This window comes from Botrytis deweyae (genome assembly GCF_014898535.1).
Source record: "Botrytis deweyae strain B1 chromosome Unknown BDEW_023, whole genome shotgun sequence".
In the NCBI taxonomy this organism is placed as follows: domain Eukaryota; kingdom Fungi; phylum Ascomycota; class Leotiomycetes; order Helotiales; family Sclerotiniaceae; genus Botrytis; species Botrytis deweyae.
In genome coordinates this window covers 620,641-648,473 of record NW_024066230.1, presented here as the reverse complement: position 1 = coordinate 648,473, position 27,833 = coordinate 620,641, and the positions used below count along the sequence as shown (strand labels likewise).

General features: G+C 40.9%; 5 protein-coding genes across 5 annotated transcripts; 2 read left to right on the top strand and 3 right to left on the bottom strand.

Annotated features, from left to right (window-relative positions):
- Positions 1 to 6,375: 6,375 nt before the first annotated feature.
- On the bottom strand, positions 6,376 to 7,338 carry EAE98_008747 (uncharacterized protein; the record flags this gene model as incomplete). Its single annotated transcript, XM_038956370.1, has 2 exons — positions 6,376 to 7,098; positions 7,147 to 7,338. 2 exons carry the CDS (start codon positions 7,336 to 7,338, stop codon positions 6,376 to 6,378), a joined length of 915 nt encoding a protein of 304 aa, XP_038807451.1.
- A 199-nt stretch (positions 7,339 to 7,537) lies between these two features.
- On the top strand, positions 7,538 to 8,815 carry EAE98_008746 (uncharacterized protein; the record flags this gene model as incomplete). Its single annotated transcript, XM_038956369.1, has 1 exon — positions 7,538 to 8,815. One exon carries the CDS (start codon positions 7,538 to 7,540, stop codon positions 8,813 to 8,815), a length of 1,278 nt encoding a protein of 425 aa, XP_038807450.1.
- A 421-nt stretch (positions 8,816 to 9,236) lies between these two features.
- On the bottom strand, positions 9,237 to 10,793 carry EAE98_008745 (uncharacterized protein; the record flags this gene model as incomplete). The annotated part of the gene is made up of 3 exons (XM_038956368.1): positions 9,237 to 10,264; positions 10,486 to 10,675; positions 10,764 to 10,793. 3 exons carry the CDS (start codon positions 10,791 to 10,793, stop codon positions 9,237 to 9,239), a joined length of 1,248 nt encoding a protein of 415 aa, XP_038807449.1.
- Positions 10,794 to 11,026: 233 nt separating this feature from the next.
- On the top strand, positions 11,027 to 12,071 carry EAE98_008744 (uncharacterized protein; the record flags this gene model as incomplete). Its single annotated transcript, XM_038956367.1, has 2 exons — positions 11,027 to 11,891; positions 11,980 to 12,071. The coding sequence occupies 2 exons, from the start codon at positions 11,027 to 11,029 to the stop codon at positions 12,069 to 12,071; spliced, it is 957 nt and encodes a 318-aa protein (XP_038807448.1).
- A 2,721-nt stretch (positions 12,072 to 14,792) lies between these two features.
- On the bottom strand, positions 14,793 to 16,051 carry EAE98_008743 (uncharacterized protein; the record flags this gene model as incomplete). The annotated part of the gene is made up of 3 exons (XM_038956366.1): positions 14,793 to 14,902; positions 14,963 to 15,220; positions 15,274 to 16,051. 3 exons carry the CDS (start codon positions 16,049 to 16,051, stop codon positions 14,793 to 14,795), a joined length of 1,146 nt encoding a protein of 381 aa, XP_038807447.1.
- Between the last annotated feature and the right edge of the window lie 11,782 nt (positions 16,052 to 27,833).

The window sequence follows — 27,833 nt, the reverse complement described above, 5'->3', positions numbered from 1 at the left end:
ATATTCTGATTAATCAATAGATCCTTATTAAACAAAAATGCTATAAATACACACTCTAAAGAATAAACAATATTATATATAAAAACTTTAATATTATATTTAAAGATTATTATTTAATAAAATAATAATGATAAATATATTAATTATATTTATTATAATACTTTACCTTAAAAAAACTACAAAACAAAATACAATTTATTCTTAAAATCTACAACTATAAAATCAAAAGTAAAATACTCATTAAACACACCTATATATCAACTATATATACATAATCACATATATATACATATATATATATAAACAATCACAACTACAATTAAATACCAATCTATAATATTTATACAACTTTATAATTACAAAATAATAACTTAAAAACTTTATTATATCTTACCTTAAAATATAAGAAATATTTCTAGCAATTTTTATATAATTTATATTTATAAATATATATCAAATCAAAAACTTGATATTTATTAATAAAAAACAAAATAAATAAAATATTATATAAATAATTGAAAAATATATTATTTATTTTTATTAAAATAATAAATGTTGAATAATTATTATAAGAAAATGTATTAAAATGATAAGAAATCTTAAAATCCTAATATTTTAATTAATCAATTAATACTCATTAAGCGATAGTACCGCTAGTTGATAGTCTAGGGGATATTATACAACCATTCCTATAACACTCGATCTCTCCCAAATTCCACTTCTGCTGCGAGTTACGTATATTCATCTGTACTCAGTAGGGTTGAGCGATTTGATAATATATAATATCGTATATCGCTCAGTCAAATATAATATATAATATCGCTCAGATTGTATTATATTATGACTAATTATAAAATCCTATAAAACCCTATAAAAGCTCTATAAAAGGCTATTTTGAAGCTATTTTGAAAAGAAGATAATTAGTATATAAATTATATGATTAGCACCTGACTTTTGGGTCTAATTATACACTAAATTGAAAATTAGAACTCATCAAAAACTTTTTCCAAAAACGACCCACTTTCATTCATCCTGATGATCTTATTGGCCTGAAAAACACGTGCATAAACTTGGCATAATATTTTATATGCCTCAAAAAGCATTATAATATAAAATTATATAATCGACCCTCAAATTGTATAATTCGCCCATCCCTAGTACTCAGTACTCCGTACCGAATCTCCAATTTTCCCTTCGAAATTTCGTTCGCTTTCTCTTCCATGCATCATATCATGCTGCATACCCCCCTCTCTTCTCCACTCTTCCTAGGAGGAACTCAGGAAAGTCCCCCAAAATAAAATCCGAAAATCCGTCAGAATGTTCGGATCGGAGTCGGATGATGAGGGATTCCACGTGTCGGTCGGATTTAAATCGTGAGTGTGAATCCTTTGCTTCGGGATTTAATTTTGGGGTGGGGATCAGTGATGCAGGGGAGGAGGAATGATGGATTCGTAAATCCGTCCGTGCCGTATCGGGGATTGGGGTTGCGGTTGGAGGTTTGATGGTTCTTGCATGGGTTTGGTGGTTGGTTGTGTTTGGCTCCGGTGCTCCTTTGGGGATTGTGGTTCGCGAGAGGGAATTTTTTTATATTTTTTGATTTTTGATTTTTGAGGGACAGGGGTGAGGATGAGGGTGGCCGTGATCGTGATCGTGATGGACGGAATAGGGAATGCGGGAATTGTAGGAATGTTTTTGTATTTGTATTTGCATTTATATGTTTATACTACCATAACAACTGAGAAAAACGAAAAAGAATCGCGGGATTGATTCATCGGTCATGATAGATTTAATCCAAAGATCTAGGCCACGAACAGCAACCCGACGACTTTCAAGATGATGTAAGAGTGGTATTGTGGGAGTGAAGTCCCTCCTAACTATACCATTCTCCTCTCCACCAAAAGAGATAGGAGACCTCTTTGACGAGTAGAAGAAAGAGAAGAAAGAATCATCTCCTCCTCACTGTCGTTTTCATCATGACTGCTATGATACTTCGCACAAGATATCACTACATGAGATTCTCAACATCGATCATACCATACATAACATTGATCTCTATACTCCAATAAAACCTCATCCTCTCTGAATTCTCGTCTAGCGATACCTAGGTATGCTAAGTTCTTATTCTACCCAAACCATATATCACAAACGATCATCAATATCAAGAGGGTAGAAGATTGTAGAATTCAGATATAAATAGGGGTTCTTCTATCGAAAATTTGGTCTACTAGGATCAGTAGATACCTAGTCTTTTCATTCAGTGAGGTTGATAGTGAATATATGTAGGTAAGTATCTAGTGCTACCTACCCGCAATCACATTGAGTGCGATATCCAATCTACACCCATCGTCTGAGATTTCTCAAAAGCAACTTGAATCTACTTCCATATTATTCGTTCATTGCCAGCTTGGAAAGGTTCTGTGTACTAACCTACATCGCATGACTATTGTCGTACTCTCTCACACGATCCATAGCGCCCCGATTCGGCGTAGCAAAGACAAAAATATATAAATGCTAACTCGGCGTCCATCTATGCATGGAATCCGTATACGTACCGAGAAGGTTATAATTGCTCCATCTATTAAATACTACACATCTAGAAACTTGAAATTTCACGGAATCTCTCGCATATCTATATCTTCATCCGTATATCTATGTTATGGTTTAAAAGGGGTATAATCAATTCTCATGTATCTAAATGAATCTCTCGGCTCTCTGGCTCTCTGGCTCTCCTATACGTATACAGCTCGTCAAACTACTGCAGAAAAATATTTTGTAGTTATTTCTCTTGAGTTTAATCATTCTTTTAGGTTTAGTTATTCTTTTGAATTCAATCATTCTTTCAGATCCAATCCTTCTCTCAAATTCAACTATTCTCTTAAATTCAATCATTCTTTCAGATTCAATCATTCTTTCAAATTTAATCATTCTCTCTCTCGAACTCAATTATTTTTTCAAACCCAATCATTCTTTTAAAAACAATTATTCTCTCAAACACAATTTAAAACCAATTATTCTCTCAAACTCAATCATTTTCTTAGATTAATTTATTATTTCAAATTCAATCATTTTCTCAGATTCAATCATTCTCTTAGGTTCAATCATTATGTCAAATTCAATTATTTTCTCAAGTTCAATCATTCTCACACCTATCCTCATATATCTGTGAATACAAGACCCAAGTACAAGTACAAGTACAAGTACAAGTCTTACCCTAAGAACATCACTATCACCATCATCATATCAATCTCCTATCTTCCGAAAAGCACCTGACTCCTCTCTCCCCATCCCCCAAAAACGCTTCGAATTCTTCCTTGCCCAGAGCTCGATCACTGTCTCCGTTATCCTTTATTTGCATATACATTTAAAAATAAAAATACAGGAGTAAAATAAAACAAAGTCTACAAGTATAATACGATATACATCTATAGTTTTAATGTACATACTACCTAGATACATACCTCACAACCCAAACATCCCAGAGCAGAGGTTCAAGAACCAATAACCAATAACTAAAAGCTAAAAACCATCAAATCAATCCCATCCCCGATTCGATATTACACAATATGATAATCCAAGTTCCGCAACTACACAGATACTTGAATTCACCCTTGTAAATTGTCATTCATGTGGAATGCAGGTTGTCTTTCTAGATCTACCTAGCATTTATAGTTCTCAACTTCTCATGCGATTCGGGAAGAAACGGATTGGGGGTTTCAAGCTCGCTTCGAATTGATATTGATATTGTCTTTTTATTTCCATTTTCGCTCCAGATTCTTGATTTGAGAGATAGGTTGAGGAAGTATGTGAATCATGCCGGCGATATATCATCTCTCCCCAGACTTGAAACTTGAAGGTTTAATATAAGGAGATTCTAAGCACGAACAGAATCTAGATGGTTTGGATATTAGGTAGTAGATAACATGGTTTGTGAGTGCCGTGGCTAGTGACATTTATTGAGTATCCCCTATTTATCTGATTGGCTTTTTCGATGTGCAGTCTTTTTTGTGGTTCTTGAGTTTACTCCGATCTGGAGTTAGATTTCTTCCACATCCGTATCTGTTCTCCTGTATCAAATTGGTTCTTCAGTTCAATATACAACACAAGCATTTCCCATTCCAAAACCAACTACGTAAGAGCTTTGATAGACATACCTACATAGCATGAAAATGCCTATCTAACCCCCCTATAAAAGCAAGAGTGAGTATTCCAATTCACCTACCTACCACGAGTGACGAGACAGCGTCTTTCGAATTTCCCAAACCCCTAATTATGTTACAAGCAAGCAACTCAGCAAGTCTGCAGCATGGAGTTTGAAATTAGACGATTCGCACTTCAGATAATTGCCGTCTTGCCTACTCTACCCTAGCTAGTATCTCCTATACCATACCCAGGGGGAAGAAAACACGAACAAGAAATTCATTGATTCTATGTGTGAAAAAGCGATAGAAGATTTCTTCGAATACTGTACTATCATATAATTAACCGAGTCTACACGTTATGTATAGGTAGCTACAAATATGCTTATTATACGCATTAGGTATCTAGGTACGAAAAAAGCAATACCCAAAAAGCGATTGACACAAGACTGGAAGGATGGCGTTGAAAAAATGTATGCATATTCGAGGTAGATGTGAAGACATATTTAAGAAACATTTCGAAAGGTGCAACAGTGCTAGCTGGAGATTTTATTTTATTCTTATCACCGTCTATCTGGACCAAGTAAAAGAGAAAGTGCTCGCGTAGATTTGGTAGAAAGTTGTGGATTTGAATTTTGCGAGGCACGCAATGAGGAATTTAGAGGTGGTAATTAGGTGGTTCGCTAATATGATGCGAAAAGGAGAAGTGAGATGATTGCATGTGATGAGATGATATGACGTACAATGGATTGACCGAACTAGGAAATCTGATGCCTTGAAGAGAAGAAAAGTCGAAGACCGAGATGAAATTGAGAATATTTGGATAATTAGTCAATCGAGGATATGTTTTGAATAGTAGGGGTGAGAGATTGTTCATCTTTGTCGTTTTGTTAGGAAAGTATCGACGAGAGTAATTGTTGGGATATACCGAATTGTATGAAAAGGAGACACAAGCGAATAATGGCGAGATTATGTGTGTAACCATTTGCGCCCCCCTTCCAAAATACCAACGCCACTATTTTTTTATAACTGGGTTAGTTGATCACCAGTTCCTCCCCCTTAATATCGTGAGTGAATGAATTTCGCCGCGTTCATATATTCGATCGAGAACAAGTAATATCTGTCTCGTTCTCGTTCTCGTTCTCCAAAATGCGAGATGCGGAATACTAGCTTCTTTGGTTCTCCGCTTTCACTCTCCCCGTTTAGCCCCCTTTTGCCCTCCACACCGCTTTCCAGAAGTTCTCATGTAACCGTTCAGACTACCATTTAATCAAGATTTTGGTACTCCAATCTGTTCGACTCGTGAATCCATCCAGACCCACGTCCGTCAAAAAGCTTGTGTGCAAATCTCTTACCAAGTCTTGGCAGGGACAGTGAGGAGCCGTGAACCACACTCTATACGACTCGAATAGGTACTGACCTAGTCCATTTACACGAAAACCCGAGTCTGTGACTATATCTCTCAACCACGAAACACATACGGATTACGATTGCTTTAATAAATGTATGAAAAGAGGAAGGAGGAAGAGGCACAAAAGGCAAAAAAACATACAACAGTGGGGATTCGCTGGTGGTCACCCACCCAACTACTAATCCACCGATCTGAAGCTTGTGTATGGCAGAGCGGACGGGATGCCCAATTCTCTTCAGTCTATGGTCGTATGTGACAGGCTCGGTAATGATAGTGAATATGTATCCAAGTAGAATGAGGTGGATAGGGAAGAAAGATACTTCCCGTGTACGATAATAGTTGAAGGGGATGAATATAGCTAAATAGATGAAAACAAGTAGGGATATACAAGTTGCAGATGACCGAAGTGCTATGGATTTGACTCTCTAGTATGCGGATCTTCACACGTAGAGTTGGAGAAAGAGATTGTTGACATATAAAGGAAAAGCAAACACAAAAAGTGCAGATTGCGAGAACCCTAGAGCTGGAATACAATTCTCATTCTCAAATCTCAACTGTGGGTATGTGAATGGATGGGACCAGTATCATGTATGCAATTGCTTAAATAAAATTCGGCAAATTGGCACTGTTAACCATCAGTCGCACCTACTCCCTTCAACACTCATGTATTCCAGCACGGAACCGATTCTTCGCATTTTGAGGTAGTATTTGGGTGCAAACATACACTCACCGAAAGTCCTCATACGAGATATAATTTGACAATAAGGATATATCTCATTATTCCTCTTGTAATCATCCACTGACAAATTAACCTTGACCCCAACCTGCCTACTCGACCATTCTTCTCGCTCTCGGCATATTCTTCTTTTCTTTCCCCTCCACCTTCTTTCTCCTTCTCTCGATGACCCGATCCAGTTGTTTCCCCTTCAACTCCCCGAAAGTATCTAATAGAACCCTCTTCTTTTGTTCTGCCTTCTTCAAATAATATGGCGTCTTTCCCTCCTTCACCAATTGCTTCTCCTCCTTCCTGTGCTTATCCAATACCTCTCGGGCCTTCCTCTTCCTAGCATCCGTCTTCTTTCTACTCTCCATTCGTAACAATTCCCTCTTCAACTTCTCCTTCTCATCTTCGTCCTTGGTTTTTCTAATCGTCTCCTTTAATTTCTTCATTTCGTCTTCCCGATAATCAACTAAGAAATCGTAATTCTTTTCAATCTTCTGCATATCAACCGGGCCATTCGTTGGCTCAAATCGTGGATCTCGAATCTCTCGTTTCTTGACAGGTACGACTTCTCTACGACGGGATACAGCTTTCTTGCTGGAGATTTCAGTAGGTGCATTTTTGCTGCTGCGGGTAAAGTCTCGTTGGTCCTTTTTTCCAGCTTTACGTTCGGTAGCTTCATTATCTTCCCATCCATCCCCATTACTCTTCTTTAAATTTTTCGAGTCCCTTTTACTGGGCTTGGGCGCGGTAGCTTGTGCTTTAGCCAATGCGCCGAAAGAGATCGAGGCCGCAAGGTTGGATGCTTCATCTTCGGGTTTAGATGATTCCTACTGAATGTTAGTTGAAGATCCAGATTTGGCTTTGATGAATCCAACCTCATCATCGTCATCATCTATATCATCTACTTCCTCGTTGCTGGAACTTCCTTCTTCCTCGTCGTCATTTTGACCAGTTTCTGATGGAGCAGAATCTGAAGAAAATTCTTCAATTTCTTCAGAAGCCTCTCTTCTTGCTCTCACGCGCCTCTGTAGACCAGTGTCTAGTGCTTTTCTCTTTGTTGATAACATCGTCAGATTTCGTAGTTGCTCAGATTTTAATTTCTTAGAAATTGATCGATATGGGGAATTTTTTGCCAATCTCTAACAATCTCAAGGCGGTGAGGCACGGAATAACAAAATTCCGATTAGTTTCGAATCTTCCTGTTATCGATTTTTCGAGTTTATCTTCAGCCTTGTATCTTCGAACAGAAGGTGAACTTTCCAGCTGATGTCCCTAGCACGTTCTTTTGTGTCAACACTCAGTGCAGTAGAGTTGAGATACATCACTGCGAGAAAATTCTCTTCAACTAACAATGTGTTAAATCAATGGGAACGAAACGACTCGGAGCAAACACCATCAAAAATAAGGTTCGGCGAAAGGAATCGAAATCAGCCCGGAGCACCATTCAAATCTGGGGACGAATACAAGAGTGATAGAGTCTCTACATTTGGCGATAAAAAGACTCCATTACTGGATGACAGTGGTTCCGAGAACATCGCGACAAATCTATCAAAACCATTGTATCCGCTATTACGACCACCATACTTTGCACGCAAACCAGATCCACTACAAGATCGGGCATTCTTCTACCCCTCATTTATTAAAGATCTTTGGCGACATAAGTTAGTATTAAAGGAGAAAATGGCTCCCATGTCCAAAAATGCGAGAGTACAACCTTCAAAAGCCTCAGGTGGTGTTCCAAATCCTACCAGCGAATACCTAGAAAAGTCCTATACCAAGCCAGACCAAACGCCAGTCCCCTCTCCTGTTGCCCGCCATCTCCTCGTCGTCATCGATCTAAACGGCACACTTCTCTATCGCCCCAACCGCAAATCCCCTACTAAATTTACCGCCCGTCCACACGCCGAGAAGTTCCTACAGTATTGCATCGATACCTTTTCCGTTGTAATCTGGTCATCGGCTAAATCGCAAAATGTGATCCCCATGTGCAAAACTATTCTCACGCCCAACCTCCGAGAAAAGATTGTTGCCATCTGGGGTCGCGAAACATTTGGTCTCAGTTCCATGGACTACAATACTCGCGTACAATGCTACAAACGTCTCACTAAACTCTGGAACGACCCGCAGATTGCAGCTACACACCCCGATGCTCAAAATGGTGGCAGATGGGATCAGACAAATACAGTATTGATCGATGATTCCAGCGAGAAAGCCCGCAGCGAACCTTTTAATCTGATCGAGATTCCAGAATTCTTTGGCGATGACAAGGAAGTCGGAGATGTATTGCCACAGGTTCATGATTTCTTGAATTTCCTCAGCATGCATGAGAATGTCAGCGCTGTGATTCGTCATTCGCCATTTGTGCCACAACCCAAGGCCGATCCTCGTAAGGCTACAGGTTTGAATTTACCCATCCATCCACCTAAAGCTTTAGGTCCTGCTAGAGTCCCGTCTCCAGTTGAACCGGTGTATCAGCCCTCATACTCAAGTGATACTGTACCCTCGAAGTATCAACCGATGCTTGGAAATTCGGAGAAGTGGTAATTTTGCCCACTAACCGCTTTCTATTGCTGGTAAGTTCATTACCTCAAGTCAAGTATGGCATTGTGATCATTAACACTGAGTGGTAGAAACTTCTTGACATCAAGATCACTTGGTACTTTCCTTTCTTTATGATACCCTTTTTAAACATACTTCTGGGGCTTATGTATAGGTGGTGGGTCATTAGGATAACATAAGGCATCACAGCATTAAATGGCGTTTACGATGGTATTCATCAATGTATAGTGGCATGGTAGTGAACTTAGATTGCATTGTTGCATAAACGTTAGGCTAGTAATACCAATAACTATCTCCATTTAATTCGTTTTAATTTATCCTCCCACACGTCATGATTGATCATTACACGTTAACCCTATTCAGCGCTAAAATCATTTTGAAAATTGAAACATCTTGAAGTAATGATTTACTTGAAGACCTTTCCGTCAGCCCATGGGTACTCCTTGCCGTTGACGACAAGTGGCTTCTCCCAGGTCCATTGCTCGTTGACGAACTCTCTGTCCTCTGGCTTGCTGGCATCAAGCTTGGTGAACTCGTAGCTCTCATAGTCAGGGGCGACATCGAAAGCTGGGAGAGCCTCTTGACCACGGATGACGAAAGCACCCTTGATGATGCTGTCGTTGGCGGTACCGTAGACGGAAGCACATCCAAAGATGTACTTACGGGAAGCCTCAAGACGAGCGAAGAAACCACCGATCAAGTTGGAGGTCATGAAGACTTGAGTAAGCTCGTCATTGTACTTGTAGTCAACAGTCCACAAGGAGTATTCCTCAGCGTTGAAGTTCTCCCAGAACCACTTGAGGGCATCAGGGGTCTCTTGGTTAGAGTATTGACGCTTCCACTCATCGAGAGGAATGGTGGGCTTTGCCAAAGCCTCGAGAGGGTGCTTTGGCTTTGGTGCAGCTGGGGCCTCCTCTTCCTCCTCCTCGACTTCCTTAGCCTTTGGCTTAGCAGCCTCCTTCTTTGGCTTCTCGGCCTTTGGTGCCTCGGCCTTCTTTGGTGCTTGGTTCTTGAGGGTTGGCTCGTCGATCAAAGCGAGAGGGTCAACAACAGCAGAGTAGATTGGCTGGTTGTAGACGGTAGCGTACCAACGGGCAGTGTTTGGGTTCTCAGCTCTCCACTTCTTGTCGAAGAAGAATTGGAAACCACGGGAGATGATACCAGCGGCGAACAAATCGGCAAGAGTGATACGCTCACCAGCGAGGTAAGTGTTGTTCAAGAGGTGCTCCTCAATGACGGAGATGCACTTGGCAGTGGCCTTGATGGCATCATCGACGTTCTTCTTGTTGTATGGGTCACGGCCGATGAGAGGACGGAACCAACCACCGAGGGATGTGAGGACCTCAGAGTTGAAGAAAGACATCCACTTCAAGATAGAAGCATAGTCTTGCTTGGTCTTACCGAGGAGGGTGGTCTTCTCGTTTTGGGAGGTGACTGTAAATCTTGTAAGCTGGTGACTCATGAAACAAAGCAAATGCAAGATAATTTTTTAAAGATAGTGTTCAGAGTCTAATTAATAAAGATCAACATAGAATGATTAAGACAGGGATAACTGTATGACATTTTTTTCATCATTACACAGGAGAGTATGTGGAAGGTAGAGTTGTTGCAAATTTGTGCGAAACAAAGTGGGGTGAAGTGGGATGTAAACATACTATAGATAGCGATGGCAATGGCCTCGTGGAGGGTGAAGCCGTCAGCACCAACGAAAGTTGGGACTTTGCCGAGCTTGTTGATCTTGAGGTATTCCTCAGAGACTCCCTTAGCTGGCTCGGTCTCGACAATGTCGAGCTCGATGTTGTTGGCCTTTGCAACTGCACGAATGGCAGGTGAGCGGGGGTTGCCCTATAAACAGTATGGGATTAGCAGAAGGTACATAAAACTATTTGTTCGCAGATAATGTAGCGGAGACTGAATAAATGCATATACATACTGGGTAGGTGTAGAGAGTTCCGAAAGCCATCTTTGCGTTGATTCAAAGTTTATTGATTTGGATGAAAGGAAGAAACTTTTCGTGAGATGCATCTTCTCGAAAATTTGAGGTGGGCGGAGGGGTACAATAAAGCTAGTCTAAATCGGGCCTAGAGCCGAAATCAGCTGATGCGGGAAAATCGAGATATCGAAATCTAAAGTTTACGAAGGTCGATTTAAAGAGTAAAGGCTCCTAAAAGTCCACGACTTAGTTCCCTCTTCAATATGAAGACATCATGGCTTCCTGCAAGCCTAAGGGAAGGTCTTAGATGCGCCTCTTCCACCCAATCAACCATCCCCAGATCACTACTCCGAAATCGAATTCCTCTTTCCTCGCCCTCGAAATCCTTCACAACCACTTCACAACTTCGAGACAGCATTGCGGCCCCAGAAATAAACTTTCCGGATGAAGGAGGAAGAGGGGAAAACGGATCGCAAGAGCCACCGAAATTCTTCGCGCGTCTAGTTCCATACTCGCCATCATATTTCACGGCCCAGCCTTCATATACCGACAATCTTCTCCAATTGCAAAACCTCCTACTAAAATACTCGAAACTGCCTGTTGTGCAACCAGGAGAGGCGCCGCGTGTGGCATGGAGGTCTCTTATGGAATATAGAGATCAGACTGGAGAGGGAGTACGGTCATCAAAATATCATAAGATTGTGGAGACACTACATCGACTAAATCACATTCATCCATCAGTGATGCCCCCAGATGTGAAGGAGGCTATGGACAGGTACAAACGAGATGTAAACCCGCACGAGAATGTCGCAAAACCTATACCCATTGATCAATATGGACGGGCATTAGGAGTCGGAAGGAGGAAATCGTCTACGGCGAGAGCTTACTTGGTAGAGGGTACGGGGGAGGTGCTTATTAATGGGAAAACACTCGCGGAGGCTTTTGGTAGACATCATGACAGAGAAAGTGCTATCTGGGCTTTGAAGGCTACGGATCGGATTGATAAGTACAATCTTTGGGCCCTGGTCAGTGGAGGTGGAACTACAGGGCAAGCAGAAGCTTTGACGTTGGCGGTGGGGAAGGCTTTACTTTCACACGAACCGGCTTTGAAGCCTGCGTTACGAAGAGGTAAGTTTTTCGAAGTTTATTACTTTACCCTCTCCCTATTTATCGAGAGGAGGCAGTACCCAAGGATAGGAAACTAACATATCTCCAGCCGGATGTGTAACTCGTGATCCAAGAAAAGTGGAGAGAAAGAAGCCAGGTCATGTCAAGGCCAGAAAGATGCCTGCCTGGGTCAAGAGATAGTTGTATATGTATTTCATTGTACCAATACATATGGTGTTTGGGTTTCCGATGGCTTGTCTATGGGCTTGAGACTCATCATGTAAAAAACATGAGAATTGAATAAATACCCAATTATATTCGAAGATACGTACTTCCAACATCAACACCATCAGCTATTTCAGTGGGCCTTATTTTGAGCAAGTCAGCTCGATGGGTAAGCATACAAAATCATAAACTACTCCGATACAACATCAACTTTTCATATATTCTTCAGTCCTCAAAATAGCAAGTGCAGCCATAGTACCAGGACCATTATACGAAAGCGAACATCCCTTCATATCTATTCATACCAATACAACCATCTCAAAACATACGTTACATACATTTTCATTTTTTCGAAACCCATGCATGCACCCAACAGCTCAAGAATCGTTCCTGCCAATCAAAACCCACCTTCCTATTCGAAACAAATCTATATTTATCACCCTACATATACCCCAGTTAACCCCACGCTGACTTGACTACACACTAATGACTTCAACCTGCACCTCTTTAATCTCATACCCCATCCATCTACACAGTCTCTGCTCCCCTCTCAAAAAACTGATAATGCCATCTCATCCATCCAATCCCTACTGCAGCCAGCTATTGCTAGCAATCGATCATCGCATGTGCATTAGACACTAATAAACAAAACAAAGCTGACAATGCATCACATTACATGCATATAAAACAATATCACATCGCCACCCCTCCAATAAGCAATCCCAGCCCTACCCCTTTCTCGCTCCCTTCCTCCACTCCCTTCGCCCATTCGCAATCCAGCCCATCACCATCACCATCACCATCACCATCCATGCCGTCGATCTCTATCCAGCCTCATCCAGCCTCACCTCACCTCACTTCATCTCACTCCCACCATCCACACCCATCATCAGCCACAATACAACCCAAGATTATCTACCCAGTCCACGTCCGCTTTCTTTCCCGTCTTAACCCCAAAATCAAGTGTAACGTAATTTCGATAGCATGCTTAATTATCGATATTGATCTCAAAGACAATAATAATCCATCATCTGGACATCATCCGTTCAATCTCACCTCACTGCAGCCCAACTCAACCCAACCAAATCCAATTCCATCCATCCAGCTCAACTCAACTCGGCTCAACTCAATTAATCCCCACCCACAGCATCCTCCTCAAAATTATGCCACTATATCATCCTCAACCTCTAAACTCGTAGAATAGAATCCCTCCAAACCCTAACCGCCAAACCCTCACCTACATCCATATCCATATCCTCAGATTTCCCACTCAAAATCCTACAACCCAAAATCTTCAAACAAATCTATCACATGCATGCATACATCACACCACACAAATCAACCCTGTCCACCACAGCCTCACCATCCATCACCCATACCTCAGACCGCATACCCGCGTCTCCGTCTATCCGAACCCTACACTACACCTCCATCCACACCCTCCCGCATGCATCCCGCATTATGCATGTCTAATGCAGCTCAGCCACCGCTACACATCAATCCATGTATCCATGTCATGTCACATTTTGAGATTTCTCTGCCAGATCTGGATACTAATCTAGATCCGGCTTTCTCTCCATCTTCCACACACATCTCAATGTAAATTTACATGTTCTCATATCCGACCTGATGCTTGCCAAACTATGAGATATTTAAAACCTGCAAGGTAAAATCATCATCGCGAGATAATATTAAAAAGGTTGCATCCGTTTATAGAATGATTTTTTGTGGAAGATATTATTCATTTACAATACAAATATACACTATCTTTCCACAATTAATTGGCGCCCTGCTCCCCCCCACCTCCTTCTCGCTTCAAAGATCCCACTCCCTTTTCCCCTGGCAGGCACTCGTCTCTTCCGGCGTATCCACACGCATGCTGATTCATTGCAACTCTTTGCCTTCATACCTTAAAAGATATGGCTTACTTTCCTCAATACCCTAATAGATATATAATCCATTCATACGATCGCCCTAAGAATTTTCATACACCCAACCTATAACTCGTTCCTTCAGTTCCGGACCTAGAAGTCCATCTGGGATCCCAATCCCATGCTGTCCCTTAATTGTGAGCCTAGTAGCCCCCCTTAAATACAATCAATCATACTCCCAACCAACTATTCGAGCCTAGAAGCCCTCCCATTGAACGGCAGCTCTAGTAAACCACATCGTACAATAATACAATATGAAATAAAACAGACACGCTAAAACACATCCATATCATTCATATAAGCCTCCCAAGTATTCCCAACCAAAATTTGCGAACCAGAACCTGAATTCCCACCTTCCTTTCCTTTTCATCATACAAACATCGTAATAAAAGAAGCATTGCGCGTAGAAACATTGAAACGTAGCTTCATCGAAAAATCAGAATGCCGCCCACCCGCAAATAGTCCGCCAGTGACCAATCCCTTCACCTCATGCATGCAGAGAACCACCAACACCAAATTGTCAAATCAAGAAGACAAAATCAAGGTTCCCACCCATGTATACGGACCACATAAAAGTGATCCTGATTAGTAGGAAAAGAAGAAAGTCAAATCTTGATGTCGATGAAACAGGGCGAAGAATTTGTAAAAGAAAAAACGCCAAGGAAAAAAAGATGCAAGTTTATGCTCTACAATGGTATATGAAAACAAAACTTTTCCAAGTAGAAGTGAACAGAAGTGAAATGTGGTAAAACAAGATATAATGTTATCATGGTGGCGCACGACCGACGTTGGAGTTTGCGATCGATGAGGATGCGCCTCCGCTAGAGGCTCCGGATGCTTCGAGTTCTTCTTGGAGTTTTTGGCAGCTCAAAAGAACTAAGGTATTGTTAGATAGCTCAACGATTGTTACGATCTCTGAGGTTGTTTTAAACTTACTATCGATAATTTGCGACTCTCCGACTCCATACTGATAATCCACCAACCCATATTTCTCGACCGAATCGCACAGTCGCGTTAAGTTGGTTCCCATTTTGTTAATAAAATCCAGAGACATGAGCGTTTGCTGTTCCTGTTTTCGTTGACCGGATTCAAGAAAGTCGTGTTGTCTGGTGAAAATGCTTAACCATGCCGCGTTAAATTCGTTCCATAGTTGAATGCGATCGGCATGAAGCGCAGTTTCGTCTACAGTGAGGCCTTCATCAGAAACTATTAGTGGATGAGATTGAACAGAGGAAATATTAACTCACCCAACTCTGTTACGTGTCCTAGTAGCCACTCAGAAACTTCAAGTAAAGAAGAGCCCGCTTCTGCAAGACGAAGATCAATAATATTTTTGAAAATCTGCTTGAGAGCAGTCTGGTACGTCGAATAAGCTTCTTCCATCACATGTGGATTTTGGGGCTGCAGGTTTCCGGCGTCCATACCATCGGCCGTTCCAGGTGCTTGAGCCATTGCGCCTAGTCCTACGGATCCAGAATATGATTGTTGGATCAACGTGGTGCGGTCTCCTGGGCTTTGCTGGTGTTGTTGATATGGGGTAGACGAGTTCGAGGAAGCATAATTTTGAGTCGCCGGAGTACTGGTTGGGTCATTTTGGATGAAAGGGGCGGCCACATCGGGTATCATTTGCATTGATGCAGGTTGCCGTCCCTGAAATTGCGAACCATCATAAATGTTGTTTTGTGGAGTTTGTTGTGTGACGTTGTTGGGGTACATCAACCCAGTACTGTAATCTGAGAAGCCTTGCTGTTGTCTTTGATCCGAAGGATAATTGGAGGGGTATTGCATGGGATTTGGGGGAATTCCTGTCGAAAAATTCGAGGTTGACTCGTAGCCACCATACGAATATGCTGGGGCTTGTCCAACTCCACGGCTCATTGATGGCGACCCTGTCCCTCCGGGACGATACCTATCCGGTATGGAATTTGGAATTCCACGGCCTTGACTCTGATCTGGTGTATATCTGGGATCCTGAGGGGGATATGGCGGCTCATTTTGCCTTCGTCGACGGTTATTGTCGTCCATTGTCGTCTCCTATTCGGTACTATATAAACTACTTCCCGCCAACTAATCCGATCGATGCGCCACCCACAAATAATATGGCGTTGAGTGCAAGTTGGCCAGCTTGATGATTCGGTCCTGATGGTTGGTTGAATGGGTTCCTCTCGCCGCGATTTCGACGCGTTTTATATATTCTTAATCCTCGATACTAAAATATGATGCCTCTATACCCCAGTCAACACTGTGCATCAAGTCAATAGATCGAGAGAGTTTAGTTACCTGGCGCTTTGGATTATGGCAGTCTGAGAAAGAAAATTTGAGATTTATTTTTGCTTCCAACCCGAGCAAGCCTTGGATTGTTGTCGGAAACTTTTTGTTGGGAGTAAAGGAGGGTGCTGGAGGGAGATATAGGAAGAGAGGAGAAAGTTGACGTGACTGACTCTAGCACTTGGGTCGATAATAAGATGAAGTTCACCCTGAAAGACCGAGTACGTGCTAGAATGATCAATGATGGTTTCGACTACTCGAGAGAATAGAAATATTGCGGAAATAAGGTGTCGATTGAGTTTCTTTCTAAGGTCAAGACCTCGTCACTGGCTCCTAGGACTATCCTTGACTTCTGATACAAGCAAGTCCCCTGTGAGATCTAGCTTGTAAGGCACAATATCACTAGGGTATCAGATTGAGAATATGTCCCGACCTGTGACAAACGTGGAAAGTTTCCGTGGGATTTGGAACTTGGCCGTGATTTTGACTGGTGGCTAGCTGGTTGGCTTCGTGTAATTTCTATGGAGGGGCTGCTTTGGAGGTTATTCTGACGTTATGAGGAGAGATGGAGGGGGAACCAGGTTCATGGATAATCCAAGACGTGCAACAGCGCCTCAATTGTCACTTCCGAGTTTCTAGAAGCGCTAGAAGACTCGAGGGAAGAGGGAAGAACGTGTATTGATTGACAATGTAAATATATCTTCAAAGTCACTGTCTAGGAATCTATCAAATGCGAACCTGATAATGGCCGACGAGGATGAAGACGTGACAGTGTATATGAGTATGAGTATGCGAAGATACCTTCGGGCCGAATCCAAATATGAGGATGTGAGAAACTGAATCGAGTATTCTTTCTACTTTTGGGGGGGGGGAATGTTTGAAGGTGGTGAATGTCGATATGGTCTGTGAACAGTTTCGTCTACAATACAGGAATGGGTGATATTTCCACCGATTTTGCATGAACTGGTAGCTTGATTTGAGAGGCCAATGATCATGCACCTGACATGAATCTTTTCCGAGATTTTTGAATTTGAGGATTTGCGTAGAGTGAGGTCGAAACAGAGGTGCAAAGATTGAAGTGATTGAAGAGGAGTAGTAATGTCAACACGGCGACATGCTTTGGGGAGATTTTGGAGTCGAGTGACAAAAGGAGAAGTTACTGTCAAGTTCCTTCCTTCCTTCCTCAGATTTCAAGAGGGCCGCTAAGGTTCTTCCGAGCACGATTCGACTACTCCAGAAAAGTCGGATATTAGACGTGATTTGTTTTTAAATCTCAAATGAAGGTGCGGTACTGTTAGAGGTTGATGGTTTTGAATTGGTGGTATGGTAATCAAAGTGATGTTGGGTGGTGAAGGGAGTTGCCCGTGCCGGATCTACCTTTTGACGGTACGATAGCGCAAGTGCAAAAATGGAAAAGCTTTGCACTACCTCCAAAGTCAACACTTTCGGTGAAGATCCTCGCCCAAACACGGAACCTTCGAGTTGATGGATTGGAACTTTGCTATCCAAAGTACTAATAGCACGAACAGTGCCGAGTAAGGTGGGTGATGATACTACAGATACAGTACAGTAAGCTTTGGTTCATCCGCCTCTTTCAACAGCTACACCTCTCCATTTTCGTATTTGTTCACTCATTCCGGTTCGTTCGCAACCATTCCACGGGAGCGGATGACCTAGGTGGATGGACGGATGATGATTAGATGAATACGAAAAGACGGTTATACTAACAAGTCTAACACTTTGGTATGACTTTGCGACCTTTAAAGTGATTCCAAATTTTGGAGCCCCGTGCTTTTATCCTGATGATCCGGGCTTGACTTGACTGATTCAAGTATGTCGAGAATTATTGGGAGTGTCGGTAACCAATCAATTGACCTAGAATGCTCCGAGATGTTGCCTCGCACCAGCCACTTTGTGAAGTCTGTCTACTGCCAGGGACGGTGGGTTGGCGGTACCAGACAGAAACAGCTGCAAAGTTGACTACTGTCCGGTCAAGACGAGCTAGTATTCGAGGTGTCCGGAGATAAAGAAGAAGAAAAAACTTGTTCAGTCTGTATGTTGTAGCTCTGAATTTAACTAAACGTACTCGGTGGCTGGCTGGAAAGCGGAGACCTGGGACTAGAACAAGCGCAATTACTCGTTAAGACCAATGAGATGATGGATCCCGTCAATCGTTTTATAGAGGGTCGAATTTGGAGAGATAGAACGATGTGTGGTGGAGAAATTCGTGATCACGGTCCAAGTAATCTATGTAGCAGACTCGATTCAACCAGGTGGATGAGAGTAGGGAACAAGATGGCGATGCAAATAATAATAAAAGTGTGGGGAGGGAATCTATTTTCCGGTAGGGGAATTAGCTGCCAATATGTAAGTTGTGGTCATATAATCTGATATGCAGTTGATCAAAAAAGGCTCAGGTCGTTCTCTCTCTCTCTCTAATCCAGATCCACTCCAAATCATAATACACATCAATAATATCAGTAATATCAATTTCCTTTTCATTCTTCAAGGCAACAGATACGGTAGGTTAGTAGTCTAGATGGGACATTGAATATGGGCAATCTTTTGAGCTCCAAATACCGGGGGGTTTGGTCGATCAGGCGCAACGCTAGGACCTGAGATCGCCGGATGAGGCGACAAGGCAATGCTTAGGATGCGAATTGTGATAGATGCTCGTGGATCATTAAAATAATCGAAAGCATGCCGAGGGATTGATTGAATGAGTATGGAACTAGCCCAGGTGCCGAGTCAAATGTTGGAAAGTTTAGGAATGGAGAAGGGGTTGACAGGGTTTCGAGACATGAAATGGGATTATTAGACGTGAAGGGTAGTGAGATGGGTTGAAGCCTAGCAAAAAGCGATGGTGTTTCTACCTAGATGGATACTTCAAGGGCAGCTGTAGCATTTTCGGAATCAACGATAGTGAGGTTGTGATGGAAAAGGAAAGTCTAGCCCGGTGTCCAGGTAGTGTGAGTGTTATTAATGTACAGGGTCTGAAAGAATAAGCTGTTGGGGTCCAGAGGCAGCGTTGCATTGAAAGGAAAAGGCCGAAATAAAAGATACAGGGGAATCCGGATAGTTGGAAATATATAATCAGATATATGCCGCCTTCCCAGCGTCGTGGTTCACCAGGGTTCAAATCGGATGGAAGGAAGGAATGGAAGGCTGAAAAAAAGAAAGTATTCTCCGAGATCCCCGAATTGATTGGATAATCAAGTTTTTTTCCTTTTGATTCCCCGAACTTCAGACATGTCATGTCAATACACCGAAGTCGTATGTGTGTAGCTCATCCAATCCAGAAGCGCAGTCCGCGACAATTGTCCACGTATGGAAAGGGACATGAATATGAGGGAGAGGCTAGGATAGAAGAGACGGTCAAGTCAAGTCGGACAGGAGTCAACAGAGTACCGAGTAGGAATTTGGAGGAGCAACGCAATGTACGCAGTGACTACGAACGTATGCTAGCTAGTACTCGTGAAGCTAGAATAGATAGGTAGCTATACAAATTACGATAGATCCCTGATGCCACGAGTTTACTAAAGTAGTAAAATTCCACAATATTCGGTACGACATCTTTATGGGCGCTGACTGGTTCTTTCCGTGTTTTGAATGATGATGCTGGCACAGCTCATAACGAATTAAAAAAGGTATGTAATCTCGAGACGCTTGTGCCAAGTTTTTGCTGTAAAAAAGCTAAAAAGTCGAATTTGGGAGGAACGATTGAGAAACCTCCCACGCGTTAAAAGTGGTGGCAGGTCCTTTTATTTTTATTATTTGAAACCAAATCACTCAGGAAACATTTGAGAGGTATCAAATGTTCAGAGCGTGAATTTACTTTCCCATTTGGGTATTTCTAGGGTACTTTTAGACAGCAAATACAGCAAATACAGTAAGTACTAGGTAGTGCTCTATCGAGTCGCTTCTTGCTTCCTAAGTATAAAGTGCTAGCGACGATGTATGAATGGATGAATAGGTAGATGAATGGATGGATGTACAGCACGGAGTATACAACAAAATCAAGAACCAGTATGTATGTGTGTACGATATGTATGTATGCATGCCTAGGGGTTTTTCGGGCTCTTCACAGAAACTATTCTGTTAACAGCTACCGGTATCTAGAATCTAGATATTGCAGCAGCCATTTTCCCTGAAACCTTATCACCAGGGTCTCGGGCGCAAGATTACCTAGTAATTTTGCCCAAACACATCTCACCAAATCGATATATTTTTTTCTGGTACACTTTTCGTATCTAAGGAGGAAAAAGATTAAATCCATGTACCTGGTCGGTCGTCAAGAGAGGAAAAAATGAGCCATTGCTCATCTGGGAAAATATCGCTTCCTCGCCAAAAAAAAATTGATAAACAAAAATCCACAGTACAGTTAGTTTCTAGTATGTTATGTTACATTACATTATACGGAGTAGATGGTCATTACGTTGTACTCGGTATTATGAATACAGTCAGTCAATACACAAACCTCATTAGATGTCCCTTTTTATTCGATTTTACTCCCAACAATAACCCATAGAAATTATACTTTTATACTCCGTACAAAGTTGTTAAACTCCCTTGGCACTTCGATATCTGCAAAAATATATCCCAGTCTCCCAGTCTCCCAGCCTTCCAGCCTTCCAGCTTAGTTTCCCAAAAAGATCTACACAGGCCTCTCCATCAAATCAATTTGAAAAGAGGGCTTAGTAGATGATCGATGTGAAACTCATTACTTTATTCAATAATTTATTTTAAACCTCTCTTCCGTTTGATTTCTCTCTCTTTCTCTCACTCTTACTCCATGCAGTCACATAGTCATATAGTCTCTCATAGCATAGCCTCACAAATCGATTTTCTTCTCGGCTGCTTCGCTCAATCCTTCCAAAAGGGGCTTTAGGTACTCCGTGATTGTTAACTAATCCCTTTCACAATATAAAATTAGTCAAATTGGAGGTCGTACGATCCTCCAATCTCATCCAATTCCATGCGTGCCAGCACGCTTTCTAATCTTTGTGCTACCAATCGCACGTATCTAATCGTGCTCAGAGCTTCATCTGAGACTCCACGACCACAACTCCCACGAGCTTTCTCATGCCTTTCTGTCAAGTATTCAGCTAGTAATAAGCCACAATAAAGACCGTTCCTAGAGAGACTTACTTCCTCAACACATGGTCATATCTCACACATGAGTCAAGATACCTGCCAAGCAGGAATACCAGCAGTCAAACTCAGAGATGTCTTTAGAAACAGGGGTCAATCACCCAGCGTGTCTTATTTTTGAGCGTTACATCCGTCTAGACTCTAAACTCTATCTGCACAGGCATGCGACGCAGAGTTGCGAGCAATTTCCAAATACTTTGTTTCTGCATGAATGTTCACAAACATGCAATCATGCGATGAAGCAACCCAGCAGCCAGAGCAGACAGCCCTCAAATTATAGTCAGGGGTCTCGCAAGTTCATCCTGAATGGAGACACTTGTTCTTCTTGAAATGGATCGGCAATCGAATCATGCAAAGGGTTCCTTCTATACGCCTTCTATTTTCCCAAGACTGGGCCGGAGTGATAGCCCATGAGACCGCTATTTCAACCGTCCTCACGTTTTTCCAGACGGCAACTTGTTTAGCTCTAGGGAGCCCTGATGAAGTTCTTCTAGGTAATACCTTGAGCTCCCACGTGTATTGGGGATGTTCACTGGCAGTAAGGCTGTAGTTCTGGAAGACAAACCGTCAGACCGTTATATCATATCCGCATTATTGTTAGCAGATTTCATCCTCAAAATCAATGACGATTAGGTCATGATTAGATGTACCAATGCCGTGTATCTTTCTTCCACTTGCCGATTACAGCCGCGTTTCTTTTCTCCTCAACTTTCGCATCGGCAATACCGGAGTACAATATGCATTTTCGTAAGCATTACCCAATACGTCGATGTATTATTTTTAAACGATCTCGAGAATACGACGTCATTTTTCATGTTCAGGCGTCAATGGAGCAAGCAATAATTGTCAAACAGAAAGGAACGAGGCAACTGATCCAATGCAGCCCTACTGTACGAACCCGTAGCAGTCTCACACCTCCTTGATGTAAACTGGATATTGGCCGTAACACTCTAGGTCCCTCTACATACTTTTTGACTTTTTCATTTCCGAGACAACCATAACCTTACAATTTCATGGCTCACATGTCCATGGCAAAGATCTCAAAGGTTCGAAAATAGAATTCACATATGATAGATATTATATTATGTGCACAGACCACCATTGGGCTGCGAGTGCGAATCTCTCATCATTCATCCGGGCCTGTTGGGAGATTCAATCGATCTTCTAGAAGACACTAAGAACTCCAAATTTCCCTCTTCCTTGTTAACTTATTTCTACATCAATACAACTTCCCCTTAAAAATCTACCTTGAGTCCTTGACTATAGCACTTCATATAGATTTTTAATAAGTCTTGAATATTAAATTTACTAATTATAGATATTTTAGTTTAACTTATTTAAAAGAAGAATAATATTAAAAATAATTATTTATAAAATTTTAAAAGGAAATTAAAAATAAAGTTTTTGATTTATATGGAAATAATAATAAAATCTAAAAAAAAATTTATCAACATTTAAGAGATTTTAAAGATTCAAAAGATTCAAAAGATTCAAAAGATTCAAAAGATTCAAAAGATTCAAAAGATTCAAAAGATTCAAAAGATTCAAAAGATTCAAAAGATTCAAAAGATTCAAAAGATTCAAAAGATTCAAAGATTCAAAAGATTCAAAAGATTCAAAAGATTCAAAAGATTCAAAAGATTCAAAAGATTCAAAAGATTCAAAAGATTCAAAAGATTCAAATCATTCAAATCATTCAAATCATTCAAATCATTCAAATCATTCAAATCATTCAAATTATTCAAATCATTCAAAATATGTAAAATATTAATTCGAGAGAGATACAAAAGACATAGTTCTTACTATAAGTAGGCCCCTAAATATCTAGTTATATTTAATCTAAAGAGCTAGCTAATGGGGGGAAATAGTAGGCCTTATATAGGTACTACTGAAAGAACTAGTCTTCTTCGCATTCGCCTAAATACCTTTGATATAGTAGTTATTATATTAAAGTCATTCCTTTAAAGTGAATTCCCTTATTTACATACAAAATATTCAAAATATTCAAAATATTCAAAATATTCAAAATATTCAAAATATTCAAAATATTCAAAATATTCAAAATATTCAAAATATTCAAAATATTCAAAATATTCAAAATATTCAAAATATTCAAAATATTCAAAATATTAGATAATGAATATAAAATTCAAAAATTATTTAGTTTGAAAAATCCATATGAAGTACTACCTATACTTGACATTCCAAATCAATTGACTACGATGTTTCTTTCTAGATAGAATGTTTCAGTATCCTCCCTTTTCACCCTTTTCCGTTGCACGTTCAAGACTTTCAATTTCATAATTCCGCGAGTGAAAGGCCAAGCATACACGCACGCGCAAAACTCAAGCTGAGTGTGCTGAAAACGAGCTTTACCACAAGAAAGCATTGATTTGAAGAAAAAAAATTACATTCCAGCACACATCCATCACGAGGTGGATGATCATACATAAAACCTAACCCCTCCTTTTCAGCGAAACAAACACAGCCCGCATGCATAATGCAGATTCACAGCAGCACCCCACACATGCTGCGTAAGATGGAAACCAATCGCTCAACTTACCCAGATTAAGCATTTTTCGACATCACGCTATGTTGTTCTATTTAAGATATTTCTTGTGCTTTGACCTGAAGACAGTTCTTCCTGGCATGGTGATTGGCTCATCTCCATATTGATCAATTGTAATAAATATATGGGTACGACAACATCGAGATCTACCTAGTATCTTTTCACGCTTCAACCAATGACTCTGGCAAACAAGTTTGGTCTGCTGACTGGATTATACGTTGAATATAGCTTTTTCAATGATGTATATTAAAACTAAAAGGAAGAGTGGATACTTTACCGATCGTGAGAAGTATTTGACAAACTTTAATACTATACGAGATCACATTACTCGATAGCACATCATACATTTTCGATTTCGATTCAGTTGATTTCTGTATAGGAGTCAAAAGATCATTTTCTGCTGAGCTGTCCTCGTAACTACATACGTAGAAGATTTGATTTTTCAAGGCCAGACGCTCTGAGATGATATTTCCAAGCCCGAGGAAAGTTTTGCTAGGCATAAACTTTGGGGCTGTCACCTTTTTTGAAAAACTTGATGAGTGCATTTCATCTGGAATGAACTTGTCTAGAGGATACGGCTACGATTAAATTTCTCGAGTTAGTTCACGCCGAGCTATACTCTTGATCATTGCATCGGGACAGCTCTTTGTAGACAATGAATCCGATGCCGATGATGTACGAAACCAAGTCTATGATGTGAGTGATACGACAGTTTTGTCGAGATAGTTCTGAAGTGTCTATGATTTGACGTAGTAGCTTTGAATATATCGCACATGTTGAACAATGTTCGCACATATGTAATGAGTGTGGGAATTCAGCATTAGCAAGTATCGGTCTGAGGGGGAAATGTACACGTATCCTATCCTATTCTATCCTATCACGTCCAGATCATCGCGTTGCGTGCGTCACTTTCGAGACTGTGAGCTTTGTGCTTCAGTCTCGTGTCAATCTTGCAAACATAGCATATATGAGATCCTTTCAACTGTTGCAGAACTGTGCATCGTCTCATCTGCTCAGATATCAAATCCATAATGAATCAGTCTGTCATGTACACGTTCGTTTCGTTCTTGCTTCTCTTCCGTGCTCTCTTCACACTTGTTTTTATCTCGCGCATTGCCATACAATCTGGTGAGGTATAACAGACTTTGAATGGATTCTCCAACATACTTCCAAATATGAATGTGCAGTATCCCACTATTCTTCTGTAGGAATCTTAGTGATAGGTTCTCAATATATACCTGCCAATGTGAATATGCCACCCCTCGAAAGAATCCATAAGAATGGATACTACATCTCTACTACATATATATATATAAATGTAGCTATCTTATATACCACCATGCTTCAAAGCTTCTGACGATTTCCTCCTATGAATCTATCGAATTGAGGTGAATACTCTCACTATAACCTTTCTTTCATGTTCGAGGTGAAAATTGTCATCCTCCGAACCCCCTATTCAAAACTCATACACACCACCTCTCTCATCCCTCAACACCCGACATTCCCACCGTTCTCTCAGAGTAACAGAGTAACCAAAGTATGTAATTATAACCTAGCTCTTCCTTTGATAATATGATAGATACATTCTATGGCTTTGCTAGTGTTGAGATATGATTACCTATCAAATAGCATTTCACTGGTGATTTCACTCAGTATCCATAAGCGATAAATCTTACAACAAGTACTCCATCTATACCTTCTTGATACTCCTATATTTTAATTCCTAGCCCTATCTATCTATAATCTTCTTCATCCATGTCCATATTCAGATCCCCTTGTAGTAGGTAAACATCATCATTCTACTCAACCTCAAGCTCATCCCTAAATCGCATCAGCCAGCAATCCCCTACCTTTTTACAATAATAAAAACAGAAACCCTCAGTAAATCACAATAAATGCAAAGTCAAATTCTAGATTACATTTATAGTTAAAATCTCTATAAGGTGGAGGTGGAGGTGAAGGTGAAGGTGAAGGTGAAGGTGAAGGTGAAGGTAAAGGTAAAGGTGAAGTTGAATCAGAGTGTTCAATAATTAAAATTCGAACTATAGTTTGATAACAAAGATTATTAAACCTTCAAACCAATTAGAATACTCAAATCATTTAAGATATTGGATTCAATTAAATAATTAAAATATGTTCAAATTTCTAATTGCTTTTAGATACTCAGATCATTTGAGATACTGAATTCAATTTAAAATATTTTCAAATTTCCAATTGCTTTTAGACATTCAACCCCTTTATTATAACTCTGCCTACAACAGCACACTTTTCTTCCACACCGCAAGCCAAACATGGATTCGAGATTTATTATTGCAAGATACAGTTGTATCGCTATACGGCTTCTCGCAATAACACATCATATCGATATATCAAGCTCTGAATCTTCCTAGTCCCAACGAAAGCTAGGGAAGATGCATGATGACAAGGGATATAAACTATATAAAGGTAAACCTTTATAGTAAAAGAGTAAAAGAGTAACGGGGTCCTATCCACGTACGATAAGTAGATTCCCCTCTACTTTCCCCTCCCCCTCAACATTCCATTACCCAATATTGTGTACCACCCCGTACCTCTCTTCCCAGAGTTCAAATCTATACCTCTCTATTTTTATAGACATTAAACAGTCAGATCCCTCCCACGCATCTCCTCTTCCCCATTCTCCAGAAACCATTTTCCATCCCAGAATTTCACACACGTCTCACTTTCTCCCATCTCGTCCCAGATCCAAAGCCAATCTATCCAACTCCGCCTCTAACGAGACATTCGCTAACCCTCTTGTTCTCCAAAATTTTGGACATTAAATATATACCTGCAGAAACTGGCCTGCAACAACAAACAATGCCCGTTTGGCTTAGCGGTAAAGCGCATCACTAGTAATGATGAGATCCTAGGTTCGATTCCTAGAACGGGCAATTCCCATCATCTGCAGATAAAATAATTCTTTTGTCAATTTGGTTGTTCCAAGCCCTCTTTCTTTTTGGCACCGAGGATCGTGGGAAGATTCATCTCAAGAGTGCCATTTTGAAGGCTTGAGATCGAAAAGGAAAGCGACAACAAGATGAAGTGGGGTACTTCATTTGTGTTCGTGCACCAGATTGAATTTTAGGTAATGTGGTGGAGAGGTTGGTGGAGACTACACCAATTCCCGAAAATCTCTTTTGCTCGCAGCCCTGAGGTTCTCATCTAAATTATTAACCTACTACGCATTTACACGTGATCTAGAAGGGTGGCTGTAATGCCAGTAAAACAACTAAAAGGGCAAAAGGGATGGGCTGTCCCCTGAGTTGCGTGACTTGCGTCCCTCCATCTTTCGCTATTGACCCATTCCCGTTCGCAGAACCTAGGACTCGTCACCAACCAACCTGACGACCCCCCAGATTCGAATCTTCAAAAAGAAGATTAAAAAACATACAACAGTAGGGATTCGCTGGTGGTCACCCACCCAACTACTAATCTACCGATCTGAGGCTTGTGTATGGCAGAGCGGACGGGATGCCCAATTCTCCTCAGTCTATGGTCGTATGTGACAGAATGGATTGCTTGTGGTGCTATATTTGAGAGTCTTTGTAGTGTATGCTGTTGCTACACTTCAAGCCATACATACTAGACGAACAAAATTTTACCCCTTCCGAATGATAATATCGCAAGTCGGAGAGTCGAAGAATAGGTAGCCCACCTTGCATGGAGCATCCCACCATGTTCAATCTCTTGACTGCGTCATTGGCGGCGAACTCTTGTCGAAGAAGCCCGAGATATCAAACATCCAATAAACCCACATGATCTGCCATCACTTACCCATTCATGCTCCTAGCTCTAAGC